Here is a 17,684-nt window from a genome sequence, read left to right on the forward strand (position 1 = left end):
GTAGGGGTCGAGTGAGTGGTGTGGGGCTGGCACCGGCCTGGCTGGGTGGGGGTTAGAGGCCCGATGGCAGGTTAGTGGCGATGAATGGACACGGTGCAGAGCCGGGGGCTGTCTCAAGCTCTTCGCCGGCACAATCCTAGAGGCGATAATATATGCAACACTAAAGGGATAAGATGGAAATGGGGACAGGGCTCAGGCGGATCGAGCACGTCATGCAGAACTTGAGCCTGGTAACTCTGAACGTGGGCAGCGTGAGTTTGCAGCTTGTCCTTTCTAGGCCTAATACAAAATGGAGTCACGGGGAGTGTGCCTTTCTAGTGCTGAGCTCATAGGTCTATGCACGGCAGGGTCTTAATATGATATCTGATGATGCATAGGGCTCCCCCTGGTAGGTTATATTGCCTCATATGGGGTCCGCCTTATATGGAAGCGCGTTGGGGGGATGGGATAGGCTCATTTCCATGCCAACACAGGGCACTCTGGTTCCCCACATGCCCATGTATTTGTGCAGGGTAGATAACACAATCCTTATGAAACAAAAGAATAAGCAGGGGCTAATCACATGAAGTACACTGGAAGACTGGGACGAGGAAAAATCCAACTAGGCCAGTGGAGATTGAGCATTTCAAAGAAGAAGTGCAAAGCAATGGGGAATGCCCAGCAGAACCAAAGTAGGCGCTGCAGTCAATGTGCACACTATATGAGCATAAACAGTGTTGGACCCTCCCTGGAGGAACGCAGAGAGAAGTCATCCCCGGAGGAGCTGGGATCGTGGGAGCCAGAAAGCAGAGGGACTTGAAGACTGTGTCTGGGATGCATACCAGCCTGCTGGGAAGCCCACTCTCTGTTCGCTGCTCATTTGATTTGCTAAAGATGCATCTAGGGGTGCTCATTTGAATTGCTAAAGTTGCATCTAGGTGTGCTCATTTGAATTAGCGCCACTCTGGCTCCCAATGCTAAAGTTGCATCTAGGTGTGCTCATTTGAATTAGCGCCACTCTGGCTCCCAATGCTAAAGTTGCATCTAGGTGTGCTCATTTGAATTAGCGCCACTCTGGCTCCCAATGCTATTGTTGCATCTAGGTGTGCTCATTTGAATTAGCGCCACTCCCAATGCCAAAGTTGCATCTAGGTGTGCTCATTTGAATTGCTAAAGTTGAATTTAGGTGTGCCCTGTTTATGCTTTGAATTAGCCCAAACGAATGTTCATTAAGCCTCAGCCGATTTTGCACCTAATCCATGCATTTTAGCCTAGTCTAACCCAGCACTATATTTGTGATTACCGCCCAACTGCTATCAATGTTAAAAGCTGACTGTATATCGATTATCTATTTAGCCCTAGCTGCTAAATTTCGAATCTAGGTTGCAGTATATTTGTGCCTTGTAAACTACCCAGTTTCAGCAAGCTCACGCTAAAGTTGCCCACTATCATAACAGAATGCAGGCACTGCTAACTTTAACTATGCTCCCATTCTGCATTATACCATCTGCCACCCCTTGCACTAGAGGACACTACATTAAGTTTGACGAAGGGTTAGGCAGACTGAGATGTCCCCGTCACCACCCTATCCCTTGCCCTACACCTTTCCTTCCCACACTACCCCCGTTTCCCACACTAACCACAACCAAACTACATCCAGCCTCCACTATGTGCACTACACATGATAAGTTGCCCCTTGTGTCTATAGCCTCAACCGCCTCCCCTCCTGACATCTCTAAGCGCAACAAGAGACTAACCAGCAGACTACCGTCCAGTAGGCATTCAGCAGTAGAATATTCCCATAAGATCTTACGCGCAGTTCGCTCAGGATTCACTGACAATAATCGCAGGCGCCAAAAGAAAAGGTGCAAAGCCCCTCTAAACAACCTAAGGGACATTAGCCCCAGTCCACCAACAAAAGGACCTACAATCACAGCCCACTAAGGGAGCATTACTGAATGTCAGGTCACTGGTAGCACATGCAATTGAGATTGCATACATGATTGTGAACAATAACCTTGACCTCCTTGTTATGACAGAAACCTGGCTGCATGAGGCAGCAGGCCCTTCTATTGCCGTAGCCGTCCCAGATAATTATTCCATTATCCGTGCAGACAGACCCACGGCTCGCGGAGGAGGAGTTGCCATTTGCTTTAAAGACACCCTCAACATAAGACTAGTCACCCCTACGCCATTGGCATCATGTGAACTCCTCTCAGTTAAGTTCCAAACTTCACCTAACAGCACTATCACACTACACATCATTTACAGGCCTCCAGGACCTCCTGGGTCCTTTGAAGAAGATATCACAGCCCTAGCAGCCGACACCACCAAACCCACGGTGCAAAATATCATTTTAGGAGATTTCCACCTCGGTTTCAAGGACACTAGCGACCCACACGCCATCTCTCTAGCCTCTGCACTACTAGAACAAGGCTATACTCAAATTAGTACTAAACCCACACACGAAAAAGGAAGGATACTTGACTGGGTTGCGGTTCTAAATTGCACCATCAGCCCACTAAATCTGACTCCACTAGTATGGTCAGACCACCACCTTATCACCTTTGCATATCAACAACTTGGAAAAGAAAAAGCCCATTATTGCTCCCCCCTGCCTCACAAGGAATAAACGTAACATCACAGCAGATGCTCTAGTTCCTTTGGTAGCCCCCCTACTCAATGCCCTACCGGATACCAATGATCCTAACACTCTAACATCTACAATGAGACCATGACTAAAGCCATTGATGAAATTGCCCTGCTAAAACTACGTAAAAGCAAACCCATAGCCCACCTTAACTCGTGGTTTACTCCAGAGCTAAAAACACTCCGTACTGAAAAAAGAAAATGGGAATCACGTTGGAAATCTTCCCCTACACCTGAAAACACAACTAACCTGGCCACTATCACTTCCACTTACAAAAATAAGATAATCCAGGCCAAAAAAGAAACCTATAATGACAGAATAGCCCAAGCCTGCTCCAGCACTAAAGAATTATTCAACATTCTAAGAGAACTAGAGAACCCCAACCCACCGCCAGATACATGCACTAAGGATAAAGTCTGGTGTACCAGCATTCAAAATGCCCTCTCCAATAAAATCAAAGGATTGCAGACCAAAATAGCTCACAAAAGATCCCAACTAACAGTCACTACACCAGCTCCTACCCCTACCCCTCACATTTACTCAGGTTTCACATTAAAAAAAGTCACCATTCCTAAGTCCACAAAATCATTGCGTCTCTTAAACCATCTAACTGCAAGGGCGACAGTTGCCCAGCCCAGATTATAAAAGATGCAGCTAGAGACATTGCCCCATTCATTACTAAACTTGTAAACTCATCCTTCTCTAATAATTCCGTCCCAAGTAACCTCAAACAGTCCTGGGTTCTACCACTTTTAAAAAAACAGACCTTTGACCCGGCTATACCCACTAACTATAGACCAATTACGACAGTCCCCTTTCTATTGAAAATCTTGGACAGAATAGCCTACTTGCAAATACAAGATTATCTTGAAGCTCACAAACTACTCGGCACCCGTCAATCTGGCTTCAGACCTCAGCATGGAACAGAAACCGCACTCGTCGACCTCAAAAGCCAGATCGATGAACTGAAAGACAAAGGAAAGCCATTCTACTTCTACTCGACCTCTCTGCGGCCTTTGATCTGGTGGATCACTCCATACTTTGTAACCACCTATCCTCAGTGGCCCATTTCTCCAGTTCTGCAGTTGCTTGGATCCAATCTTTCCTCGCCAACAGAACTATGCGCGTGTTCTCAACTTCAGAAGCTGTTGACCCCATCCCCATCACCTGCGGGTGTCCCACAAGGATCCTGCATCTCCCCCACTTTGTACTACATTTTTACAAAGCCACTATTTGACAAACTGGACCGTTTGGGTGTCACCTACACAAATTATGCAGATGACACCCAGATACTCCTAACCCTTTCAGGAACCAATGATATAGACGTCGCGAGGATCAACAAAGTCTACATCATCATTCAGGCATGGATGTCCCACACATGGCCTCTGCCTGAATGATAAGACTGAATTACTCCTAGTCGGATCATCTAACAACCTCCTCAAACTAAGTCCTCACTACACAAATATCGTCATGGATGGGAACAGCATACCCATTGCCAAACATGTAAAAACTTTAGGTTTCTACCTCAGTGCCCAGTCTAACCTAACTAAGCAGATTAGCATGACCTCATCCGCCACAGACTACACCGGCAAGTTGATCAGAGCCTGAAGACCTCTACTATCCCCCACTAGCTGCCTTACTTTGGCGAGAGCGCTCATACAATCCAAATTGGATTATTGCAACAGTCTTTATCTAGGAGCGAACAAAACCATCTTAAATAAACTACAGATCATGCAAAATAACGCTCTCAGAGCCGCGCTGAATATTCCCAAAAGAGAGCATATATCAGAAATTAGAAAGCACCACGGGTGGCTCTCTATACAGGACAAAAGTGTCCTAAAAACTATCTGCCTCACTCACGAAGCGCTTAACCACCAAGCCCCCCCTACCTCACAGATAAGTTCACATGGAAGATATCCAACAGAATCACCAGATCTTCCAACATACTATGTCTGGTGGTGCCCAAATACAATCTAAAAAGAGCCGGAGGCTCTAGCTTCCCAGTATTAGCCTCCCAGCTTTGGAACACTCTCCCTCAGAATATTCAAACCATTCAAACCTTCAACAATTACAGAAGTCATGCTATCACTTGGATACTAAATAAAACATAAAACAGCTCTTGATACCACTAACCGTTAGGTGATCGGCACAAACTACTGCTATGACCCAATGTATAATGATTAATATGTATATATGTACCATTGTAACTTTACCTGAATGGACTGTATTCATGCACACACCTGTCTATTCTATGCCTTGTAACTATTACTTTCCTACAGCGCCCAATTACCTCCGTGTCAGGTGCGCGATATGAATAAAATAAACAAACAAACAAACTACATGAGCATAAACAGTTTTGGACCCTCCCTGGAGGAACGCAGAGAGAAGTCATCCCCGGAGGAGCTGGGATCGTGGGAGCCAGAAAGCAGAGGGACTTGAAGACTGTCTCGGATGCATACCAGCCTGCTGGGAAGCCCACTCTCTGTTCGCCGAGGTCCGACGGCTCAAAAGTCTAAAGGAGCAAACCTACAGACGGCCAAGAACGTGAGATGTCCCGGTCAGAGGCAGACATGCTGCCAGAGAGGAGCTCCGTGCAGGAACCCAACCAGAGACATGACAAAGCCACACACCACCTGTAGAGCTTAGGCAAGACCCTCACAGGTACCAGGGTTGCTGTGACGCTTGGTGGGGCTTTGGAAGGGTTCAAGAAATACAAAAGTCGCGCCTAGGACCTGCACCCAGTTGAGAAGAGCATAACAAATCTTCTTCGGTGCAGTACCTGGCAGGAAAGTGTACCAGGCCGGCCAAAGGAAAGCAGCAGGATCCTACGGATCTGGGACCCACAACTACAAACCAGTAAAACAAGGTGAAAGGATGCCAGGGGAAGGAATTAATTCCCCCAGCCTTTGTGGACTCTGGTAAAGAGCTGGAGAAGAGCCTGAGAAAGGGAGCCATTCCCGTAACGTTTGTGAACTGTGACAAAGAGCCTAAGAAGGGCCAAGGAAAGGGAGTCATTCGTGCACTGTGGTAAAGAGCCTGAGAAGGGACAGGGAAGAGAGATATTTCCCCCTACTACAGTGAAACTGCAAACCAAGAGAGATCAGGGGAAGGAAGTCATACCCCTGGCACTGTGAAAGTATAAGGCATCTGGAGAAGGGAGGCATTCTCCAAGAACCCAATAATGAAGAAAACTATGGGCAATAAGGAATGATGTTTGAGTTTGAACTTTTGAGTTTGAACTGAGAACTTTACACCACCACAAGCTGGAACTTTGTGTTGTATCTTGGAAAGGAAAGGAGACCTGGAGAAGAGAATCATTCTCTCAGGCGGAGATCCCACCTACCAATTGGAACTATGATCCGTTGTCCAGAAGAAGGGAGACATTCTTCTGGACCAAGAAGATCCAGCACTTCTTAGTTTAGCTACAAGTATGCAGGACAGAAATGGGCCTTTTGCCACACAAGAGTGAACTCTTTAACACTTACTTGGACATTCTGACAGATTCACTAGTTCCTTAGTTGAGGCAGGGAAATCCCTCTTTGAGTTGGGGAGGGTTAGGGTTCCACTTTATTTTGATTAAATAAAGATTTATGCCAACAATCATGCCACCTGTGTGTCAAGTTTCTTCCTTCTGCACCCTTACAGGTTACATTGAACTGCACTCTGGGTTTTTAATTCTACTCCCTGGTTAGAGTCTAGTAAACATTTGTAATCCCAGTATTGTCTGCAGTGGTATTTCCTCCAAAGTATAGAGTGACTCCTGCCTAATATCGTGTGCCCCTACGGTCAAACTGAATAGGCACTGACGGCTGGGCCTGCTCTATAGTACAGGATCTATTGCTGTATATTTAAGATGTGTGGAAAGCAGCTATTTTCTGTTTCCCAAGATTATTTCCAATTTTTCGCGTCTGCTTGCAGGGCTGCCACAGGGTCTTCAATGTGGAGAACACTACTCTACAGGTGAGGGTAGTGATGAGTGACGGAGATTCCCCTGCAGACCGCCTCGAAGGCCAGCATCACGGAGCGGGTGATGGTCAGTAGGCCCCCAAAGATCACCTCGCTGCCATCCCCAAGCCTCTTGCATTAGACTTCATCACACTATCCAATGTGAGAGACTCCTCAGTGACTGTATGAGTCAAAACATTTTCTTTACAACAAATAAAATACTCTTTGGTGGGCAGTTGTTATTGCAGGACATTTAGGAATTAATGCTGCCATTTTTGACATAATGCACAGAGATGAGTCATTGTTCAAGGGCTGGGGTGCAGAAACGCTGCTCAGGATTCTGAATGGGGTGATAGTTTTCTGGTCAGACAGAAACCAGTTGACTTCCCATCATTATTTATTTGTTAAATAGGGGGCGAGGTAAGTTTAATGAGGCAAACAAAGACAGGGTTCAAACCATTGTGGCAGTAGAGTGGACACTGCTTCCAGAATGGTTCAGAAAGTAAATAGCCCTCCTAGGCAGCAGTGTGACCCATACTGTAGCAAGTCATTGATGAAAATTCTCTATGGTAAGTCAGACATAGGAGACGGACAAGAGGATGTGTTTTATTAAAAGAAAGGATGCCTCTTCTAAATCCTACATCTAAGATGAGTTCACTTCTCGACTTTCCCTATGAGGTGGATTAATGATGACTGGTTTTATGTCTCCTCCACCGAAAGAGTTCTCATTGTCTTTTCTGGCCATATGATTGTTGTGGTTTATAAACAAACAAAAAAAGGAAATGTCTCTCAGTTTGGCTTTTGGCAAAAAGGCCTCGTCAGGCAGTTCAAACAATACTGTACCTATCCTGTCTCCCGTGATGTGTTCTCTTGTGGAATATTTGATGTCTTGGGTTGTCCTGGGCTCCTCTGCACTTTAGTTTCTCTTTGTAGGTTGATTCTCTCAACCCCTCGTGGAATCTTTGTACTCTAAGCCCCGTGTGAGCTACGGGCCTGCTCAGCCTTGCTTCTCAGTTTCTTTACCCCCTCGTGGGTAGTAGTTGTTTCAGCCCGGCGTGTGGATGTGGGCGTTCCCAGGCCTGTTTTGCTGCTTACTTTTCTCACCCCCTTATGGGGTACGCAAATACTCAGCCCAGCATGGGCTCACAGCTTTCTCAGCTCAACAGTCTGACAGTTTTTTCACTTCTTCATAGAGTATGCAGATTCTCGGACTATCATGAGCTAGGGCCTTTCTCAGCCAGTGTGTGTTCGTCCGGTCCTTCGCCACCTCATGGGGTATGCAGTTTTTCAGCCCGACCTGGGCTCGGGGCTTTCTCAGGCCAACTGTGTTTTGTCAGTTCTTGTACCCCCTTATGAGTGGGGTAGGCAGATTAATAGCCAAGCGCGGGGCCTGCTCTGGCCTCACAGCCCTCCGCCGGCTCAGTGTACGAGGCAGCATATCAGTGGATACGGTCGACCTGGCCAGCACGGACCTGCGCTTTTGACCTTGCTCTGGTCTGCAAGGTCGGCTCTCTCTTGTTGGTTCCTCCCTTCATGAACAGAGTTTTTTTGGCGTAATGTAAATGGGACGCCAGCATGCTGCTTCTGGCGTGGCTTGACTTCCATCTGCTTCGGTGGCTCTGAGCTCTCCAGGCTCCCAGCCTTGGGCCAAGCAGCAGAATTTAATGGGCTTCCTTGGATCTCAACCCACCACATCTGCAGTGTGGCCCTCCAACTGCTCCTGTACTGAGGTTGTGTATCTCTCTTACAGCGCGGTGTTCCTCCAGAACTTTGTTGTCTCTGGCCAGCCCACTCGTGTCTCAGCCCTGGCTTAGGTCTGTGCGGTTGTGCTTCTTTCAGCAGTTTCTCACTTTTTGGATGGAGGGGCTCTGGATGTCGCTTGGGCAGAACGCTGACCTGATGCTCCTGGCTTTGCTTTGCTTCCTTCTGCTTTGGCGGTACCGGCTTCTCCAGGTCCTCAGTTATACACCAAGCGGCAGCGTTAAGCAGGCTTTCCAGCTGACTATGTGATTCATCCTTCTCCTGGTTCCTGAGAGGTAGGGAAACCTTCCTGTGCGCGGTCATGCAGACCGGCGTTTCTCGCTCTCTGGCGGCTTCTCTCTCTCTCTTGTTGCTGGTGTCCATGTGCATTTAAGTTCTTCCCTTGAACAGAAGGAAAGATGCCATTGGTCCTGGGCTTCACAAAAAGGTGGTAACGAATACAGGTCAGAAACCAAACCAAGCCATCCACTTTAAAGAGGCCCTGTATACGATTATCCTGTTCAACCTCATGTAACCAAAAAACAGAGGTTTTAAAAGTAAAGGGAGGTAGAATGGAATCCTATCTTGGGCATTCCTTGTCCCAAGGAAGGGTATTGCGTAGCAGGCTTACCTCCCTAGTCCCAAAGGAGGTTGCTCCTGCTTGTGGAAAAAGAAAAAACTCTTTGGATTCATCACAGTTTACAGTTATTATGCCAGTGATAGAAATGTGATTTTGCCACTTACCTAATGACTGCTTCACCCTAATGCAATTGGTATGTACTTTATATTAGGACCGTCTGAAATATGATCATGCTGTAAGCGCTTCATTTACTGAGCTAACCGTTCTAATTAAGACCCTAATTACTTTAATCAGGCAGTTACAAGACTTTATATGCGGTTTATGCATAGCCATGGCAAGTCTAATTTAAGTTAGCGCAATGCATCTGCAACCAACTACTCGGACCGTTTTTCAAGATACATTCTAGAGGTTATGAATCTACATCGAGACAGTTGTGACTACTTAATCTCACAAGCACTGAATAGAAATCATTCAATAGATGCATTATGTGCACTTCAAACCAGCACATTACTGTGCATGGTCACCCTGAACTATCCAATTAAACTGCTTTAAGAATCAGCATATGTGTCAAATTAATGTTATACTTCTATACTTATCTCTATGATAGCATTGAGAAGGCCCCCAAAGATAAAACATTTGTCAGCTGGAAGTGTTTTCTTAAAAAACAATAAATATCACCTTTCAAGATATATCCCAATTAAATGGCCTTTGTCTTCAATATCGACATTTGCCAGAGCACAGAGACAAGTGGGTAACTGCCTTTGTATGCAAGTTCACACCTGGATACCTAGAAAGGAACTCCTCCACTTAACAGGAGCACCAATCAACAATAGCATCATCCAACTACTGGCTATATTTAACTGACTAAATAGAACATGGGTAAGAGCAACTCCCAATAACCTCTGGCCATATAGCAGTTACTGGGGATGACAGGACTGGCAATTCCTGTGGCTCAAAATTTGGGCACTGGCCACTGGTTTCATGACATATACAGGCTTGTCCTACCTACTTCTGTGTATGTGGGAACTGGACATACCTAATGAGTATGTGGATACGGCTATACAGGTCACTCAGCGTGTGGGAAGTGACATATGTTAGTGCCTGTGTGGGCCTTAGTCATACCAGTTATCGTCCCTCGATTTCTCATCAACTGTAACTGAAACAAATAACCGCCCACACCCCACCCTAAGCCAGACCGGATCATCCTAACTCACGCAGCAACCCAATCCTGCCAGAAGCCCGCCAATACTTCTGCTCACCCACTATTCCCATCGATCATCGGCCACCTACCCCTCACCCTCTCCAGATTCCAGCCTCTCCGCCACCACCCCCTTCCGCTCCAGCTCCGAGACCAACCTCGCCTGCCGATGTGAACTGCATCCTATTTAATGCCCGATCCGTAGCAAAAAACAGACACTGCATCTTTGACCTCCTCGCCTCCGACAAACCAGACCTGGTTTTCATTACCGAAACTTGGCTCTCTGACGACTTCGCCCCAATCGCTAATGAAGCCTTCCGCCCCGGACTACTCCCTCATCCCACTGAACTGTCCCTCCAGAGGAGGGAGAGTAACATTCGTCTTCAAGTCTCTCTTCCGCGCCTCAATCGACAACCAACCTTCCATTCCTTCCTGCAAATCTCTCCTCGTTAAACTATCCCTCTCGCTCTCACACAGCTTCCTATTAATCTACAGGCCCACTGGGTACGATAGACAATTTGCAAACAACCTCTGCGACTCTATTGCCACCCTTCAACTAAATCATCCCGACCTCACCCTTCTTGGAGACTTCAACATATGGATCGACATCCCCACCAACCCTATGACACACTCTAGTCAACGGTTTAGACGCAATTAACCTCCAACCCCACATAAAGGGCCCGACTCACTATAAAGGACACACTCTTGATGCCATTTTTGGCTCCAACACCAGGATTCATTTAAACCCCCCCATCCCTATCATCTGGTCCGATCACTTCATTCTCTCGTTCGCCATTTGCTCACCCGACCCCCTTCCCGTAATCGAATCTGAACCTCCAAATCTACGCAAATGCTGGAAAAAACTAATTATCGTGCCGGACCTAGTCGACGCGCTCCTCCAGTCTCCACCACCTACCTGCCAACTCAATAAACAAATAACCGCTGATGCCTTTGACCCATGGCTCAACGCATCTCTGATGCAGCTCACACCCCCTTGCAAACCATCAACCTGCCGTGGCCTCTTCCCCCAAATGGTTCACTCCTAAATTAAAGTCCACTAAACAACTATATAAATACCTAGAACGTAAATGGCAGAAAGACAAAACCACGGAGAGCAAGGACACCTTGGCCCGACACCCATCAGTACAAGGCCGAAATCCGGAAAGCAAAAAAAGCCCACTACAACTCCCGAATCCTAAACTGCAAAAACCCAAGCAAAGAACTCCACAAAATCATCTCTGAATTCACCAAACCGGCATGCACCACGACCACCCCGACCTCCTCACAATCACGGTGCGACTCACTCTACCTCCACTTTTACACCACGGCTCTCGAAAGAACAAATACTCTAGCCACCAAACTGGCTCTCTTACATCCACCAGGCAATACTCCCCCCATATCGGTCAGCCCACTAGCTGCGACACCACGCAACCAACGTTCGAATTCTTTAGTCCATTATCACTAGAGCAATTGCTCAAACTCCTATCTGCCCGCAAACCATCTGGCTCTCCGCTGGACCCTTGCCCGGCCACAACCCTCAAAGAGATTTTCGCTTCCACCTGAGCAGGAGAATACGCAAGATCCATCATAAATGCCTCCCTTTCCTCTGGTATCTTTCCTGACGCATTCAAAACGGTTCATGTCAAACCGCTAATTAAAAAACCTTCCCTTGACCCTCTTGAGCCCAAAAACGACTGCCCCATCTCAAACACCAGATTGCTTGCCAAACTCATTGACCGAACCACCTACTCCCAACTAAATGCCTTTGTCGAAGCCAACTATCTCCTAGACCCTGCACAGGTTTCAGAGCCCCCAGAGGAACTGAAACCACCCTAACCTCAATCTGGGATGACCTTAAAATGACGACAGACTCCGCGGGATGCGCCGCACTAATCCTTCTTGACCTATCTGCCGCCTTTGACACAATCAATCACTCAATCCTCCTAGACAGCCTCCACTCCCTAGGAATTCGTGGAGCTGCTCTTAAATAGATAGCCTCATTCCTGAAAGATGGGTACCAAATAACGATACTCTCCACCTATAGCTCCCAAGCCCGACCAGTCGACACGGGAGTCCCACAAGGAGCATGCCTATCCGCCCTCCTATTCAATCTCTATCTGATCATCCTCCCACCAATAATTCGTTCACACAACATCCTGTGTTACAACTACGCTGACGACACTCAACTAATTCTAAAACTAATGAACTCAAAACCCAACCCCCGACCTGACCTGGCCTCCTGCCACCTCGACATAGAACTCTGGATGACCCAAAGCCACCTCCTGTTAAACCCCTCCAAAACGGAAATCATGGTATGTGGCAACTCCGAACTTCTTGCGCACCCACTACCCTGGCCACCCCGCCATGGGCAACTCACCGACACCCTGCAACTCAGTGAAAAATCTTGGATGCACACTTGACTCTGACCTAACACTCTCACGCCAAGTCAACAATGTCTCAAAGTCCTGCCACCTTAAAACCCTTAGGCGCATCTTTCCATATCTCTCCTTTCCCAACAGACTCTCTGCAGTTCAATCAATCGTTATATCTAGACTGTACTACGCAAATACCCTATACCTCGGAGTCCACGCGTACCAACTGAATAAACTCCAAAGGGCACAAAACGCGGCTGCCAAAATGCTACTTGCGCTCGGCCCAAGATACAGCATCTCCCCAGCCCTTAAGACGCTTCACTGGCTTCCAGTAGCCCAAAGGGTGACTTTCAAAACCTTATGCATCGCCCATCAAGCAGTGAATAAAACCGGACCTCAATATCTTCAAGACAAGCTAAAACCATATCACCCTCCACGCACCCCAAGATCAAGCTCAGCCGGCCTCCCAGTCATACCTAAGACAAACTCAGTCAGGCTGGGCGGATCATCATTCTCATCCTTGGCCCCCACCCTGTGGAACTCCCTCCCAACCCACATCCGCCTAACTGAGGATTTAACGTCTTTCCGCAAACTGCTGAAAACCTGTCTCTTCCCCTAAAACCAGCCGGCATCAAAACTAACCAAACAGACTAACAGCATCTCTTTTACACCAATCCAACAAACTACCTGATGCGAGAAATTGACAGTTAATAACCCCGAATATAAACTAGAAGGACAAACAGAATTAAACAAGTAAGGAATAAATCATAGGGAAACAGTAAAGAGATTTAAACTGCCGAAATGGACATAATCCATGAGGAGGGAATGAAGTGAATGGCATGGATGAAATAGTTAGAATGGATGAAGCGTGCGGAACAGATGAAGAACAGATAACTATATAGATCGAATGAGTATGTAAATCGAATGAGTATGTAGAACGGATGAGTGTATAGAATGGATGAACATGTTAAGCGGATGAGTGTGTAGAGCGGTTGCGTGTGTAGAGCGGACAAGCGTGTAGAGCGGATGAGTGCGTAAATACAGAGAAGCGAGTAGAACACATGAGTACGTAGAACAGATGAATGTACAGAACGGGCGAGTATGTACAGAACGGGCGAGTACGTAGAGCGGGCGAGTACGTAGAGCGGATGAGGACAGAAGTGTGGAGAGTGTGTGGCTCGCTGGAGCAGATGAATGTGCCGACCTAACGAATGTATAGAGCGGAGGAGTGTACAGAGCGGAGGAGTTTACAGAGCGGAGGAGTGTACAGAGCGGAGGAGTGTACAGAGCGGAGGAGTGTAGAGAACAGGATTACTGCGTATTAGCGAATGACTTTATAGGGCTGATGAGCGCATATTGCTGTTGAATGCGTGGAAAGCACAAGTGCCTAGAGCAGATGAGTGAGGGGAGCGGACGGGTGCGTAGAGGGGACAGGTGCGTAGAGGGGACGGGTGCGTAAAACAGGTGAATGCATAGTGCGTGTGAGGGCATAAAACGAATGAGTGCCTAGAGCGAATGAGTGCCTAGAGCGGAGTGAACGAGTGCCTAGAGCAGAGGGAACAGACGTGTTGCATAGAGCGGACGAGTTGCATATAGCGGACGAGTATGTAGAACGAGTGAATACAGAGTACATGCAGTATCAATGAGTGCGTAGAACGATTAAGTACGTAGAGCTTATGAATGCGTAGAGCGGACAGAACAAGTAAAATGTGTAGATGGATTCTATATTGATAGAACAAATGATACATGTGAATGGAATTGATCACATATATGGATGGAACGCCCGACGGACGTGCATGAAAAGGGTAACGTACGTTGATGGAACGGCTGACATATGTAGATAGAACGGGTAACGTATAAAACAACTTTGAATACACGGAATGGTACGGATGAAATATGTGGAGGGAGTACATAAAACAACTTTGAATACACGAAACGGATTGGAGTAAATAGAGCGGTTTTGAGTGCGAGGGGCAGACAGGGGTGCGAGGGGCAGACAGGGGTGCGAGGGGCAGACAGGGGTGCGAGGGGCAGACAGGGGTGCGAGGGGCAGACAGGAATGCATGCGTGGGGCAGACAAGAGTGCATGCGTGGGGCAGACTGGAGTATGTGGGGTGGACTGGAGCATGCGGGGCGGACTCAAGTGCATGAGTGCGTCGAGCAGACCGGAGTGTGTGGAGCAGACTGGGGTGCATGGAATGAATAAGAGTGCATGGAATGGACTAGAGCGCATAGAATTGTGTGATGTACATAGTATGGCTTGGCATGCTGGGAACGTTTGAAAGAGCATATAACCCATCATATCACACCACCACGCTTACTCTCTTCTTTACACCACCACTCAACTAGAACACAGAGATACTATGACACCATTCGGTATAACTGTTCTCATACCAACATCCGCCGCTCACGCCCCATCACTCTAAGTAAGCACTGCTGGTCACACCCCCCTCAACCAGACGTTCTCCTCACGCCTAACGCAGCCACATTCGGTCTGGATAAATCCTGCCAGAACGAACACATACTCCTGATCTCTCAACCACCATACCTACCGCTAAGAAGCAACTATTACACGAATACCGCACCAGCTGCACACATACCCAGTGCTCACATGCACCTTTGACTCCCTCTACTCCCTCTACTGACCTGAACTTCGGTTCCCAAGGGCGTTCAACCTACTAGCGCCTTCAGACCATACCAATGGTATATAAGGCGCTATATAAATGCAAAATAATATAACCTAACATATAAAGATGGCCCAAACCTCCTACTGAGTATGTGCAGTTGGTTCGCCTCGTTGCTCTCTGTGAACAGATTGTTTGAACTTTTGAATGTCTTGGAACAAATTAATAATAAATATTGAAAAATACTAGTCAAAATCATTATGGAAAATACAGATAATAGGTGTAAAAATGATACAGAACGAAACCGGCAGTCTTAAACATTCCAAAAACATTGTACAGGAGTAGTTCATTTGTTGTGTATTGCCAGGACACAGCATATTAAATGTACATGGCAATGCTTTGCAGAATTTGGGTGTCAAGGTCACAGACAATGTACTTGTCTTTCCAAGCAGACGCATCGTAATAGAAATTAAGTCTCTCTAGAAACAAAAATATCACAAACAAATTCATAACTAACACGGTCATATGTACAGATTTAGCAGTACATCAGCACCAATGGGTGGCTGGTGTCTTTTTTCAAGCAGGCACAGGTGATCTTTACCATAAACTGCTCCAGCATTAAAGATTCATACTTATAAACCATTACCTAAGTGGATAGTGAAGCTTTCCTCCAACGATCTTTGTTCCTCAAATATTCTTGCAGTAGCATCAACCAATCCCCGCAGTTGGCTGGGTTGAACTTTAATTTCCTCACTGAAAGAAATTAAACATCATTTAATACAGTACTGTCACACTGTAAACATGACAGCTCAGAAAGATTAGTTTATTTTATGAAAGTATGGGATGGATCTTGAAAGAAATGGTAGCCCTCATTTGCCCGTAATGAGCAAAGAATGGCTCCACTTACTCTGATTAAAGTCTGTCTCTGTCTCAGCAAAAGGGCATAATGACCAAAGTAAATCCATACTGAAAGAAGTTATCAGAAGTACAGCTATACAATACATGACCACATTCAATTATCAAAAGACCACTACAGTCAAATCTGTTATGAAAGGTAGGGCATAAAACAATTTAAAAAAAGATAATGTATCATCCTTTGGAAAAAACCATTTGGAAAGAACCACGGTAGTTACGAGCTACTGGAGCCAGCTGATTGACTGCCACACCACTCTTCCTCCAACCAGGGCAACCGGCAGGCTGCAAGCCGGTCCCTCTCACCCAAGACCCGGTAACCAAGGCTCCTGTCTGCTCCTGTCTGAGCCTGACCGAGACAGTACGAAACAGTACAGGACAGTACAAGCCCAGCCAACGGAAAGGCCTCAAGTTTGCTGCCACCTTCCAAGCAAGCATGGACTGCCACTCGCAGATGGCCCCAAGACTGTAATAACTAACTGCCCACTAGGGTCCTGCAGCCTAGCGAGCCTCAGCCGGCAAACTTATACCGATCATGTACCACAGTAAAGGCCCCTCCCCTGTTCTACTAGCTCTTAGAATGACTGTCTAGCCAATATCAATATCACCTGTATATTATTGACCGTCTAGCCAATATCATCAGTATGTTACTTCTACACAACCCCAACTGCTGTTACACGCCTTCTCGCCCCCGCCCTTCCTCCCACTGCACCAAAAGCCCACGCTCCGTTATGCTCTGCCAAGAGCCCTCGCTATCGCAGGATCTCCTGGCCCGGAGACTAGCAAGGCTGTGGTGCAGCACGAAACCGGTGCACTATTCAGTGTACCCGAGGACCACAGCCTACCGAACACATCTACTTTGGCTGGCGCTCCTTACAAGCTGCAGCCCCATTGAACACCAATAGTAATGTCACCAAACATAACACAGCTAAATCCTCAAACAGGGTCGCCCCCCCGCTTGACAGTAGCAAGCGCCCTGGCAATATCTCAATCCCCTCCCCTAGTAAGGAGGCACACCATGCCCTCCCTTCTTCTCATAACATCTGTACAATATACCCACAGCGCGAAAATCATTCACTCTAACCCACCAGCGCCTTCCCCTTCCAAGCAGCTACCGACGCCTTCCCACTCGGGCCCTAACCCCGCCATAGCTACACACAAGCTCACGCACCTCAGGAAAGCGGTTTCACTGCCTAAACTACCGACTTGCTACAATCCACTTCGTCGCCTACACCTAGGCAATCCCATCTTCTCCTTTGGAGGCTCCAATGTGCCCTTATCAACGCCCACTCCCTCCCAGCTCACGCCACAGAGTTCCGGGACCTATTCAACAACCACAACCTAGACCTCTTAGCCATTACAGAAACTTGGCTTCATGAGGATGCTGGCCCAGTCATCTCCCTAGCCCTCCAACAAGGTTACAACATCTACCGGTAGGACTGACCGCACATGAAAGGGGCGGGTGTAGCTCTTATAGCCAAAGAATCCCTGTCCCTCAGACAAACAAACTCCTCGCTAGAAGGTAACAGACTCCATCGCCCTCAAACTCTCATTGTCGCCCAATGGCACCATTTCAATTCACATCATCTACCGACACCTTGACCCATCTGCCGACTTCCAGGAAAACCTACTCCACCTTTTGGGAGACAACCTAAAAACTGCTACTAAAACCATCCTACTTGGA

The 17,684-nt window shown here is 47.2% G+C and overlaps 1 protein-coding gene across 3 annotated transcripts in view; it reads right to left on the reverse strand.

Annotated features, from left to right (window-relative positions):
* Positions 1–17,684, reverse strand: part of FERRY3 (FERRY endosomal RAB5 effector complex subunit 3) — an 845,039-nt gene that overhangs the window by 555,928 nt on the left and 271,427 nt on the right. For all 3 annotated transcript variants that reach the window (XM_069628304.1, XM_069628305.1, XM_069628306.1), the window contains one exon: positions 15,735–15,841. In XM_069628304.1, coding sequence (XP_069484405.1) covers positions 15,735–15,841 — 107 coding nt within the window. The remainder of the gene's footprint in view (positions 1–15,734; positions 15,842–17,684) is intronic.

This window comes from Ambystoma mexicanum, chromosome 12 (genome assembly GCF_040938575.1).
Source record: "Ambystoma mexicanum isolate Mex_15411 chromosome 12, UKY_AmexF1_1, whole genome shotgun sequence".
NCBI classification, from domain to species: Eukaryota; Metazoa; Chordata; class Amphibia; order Caudata; family Ambystomatidae; genus Ambystoma; species Ambystoma mexicanum.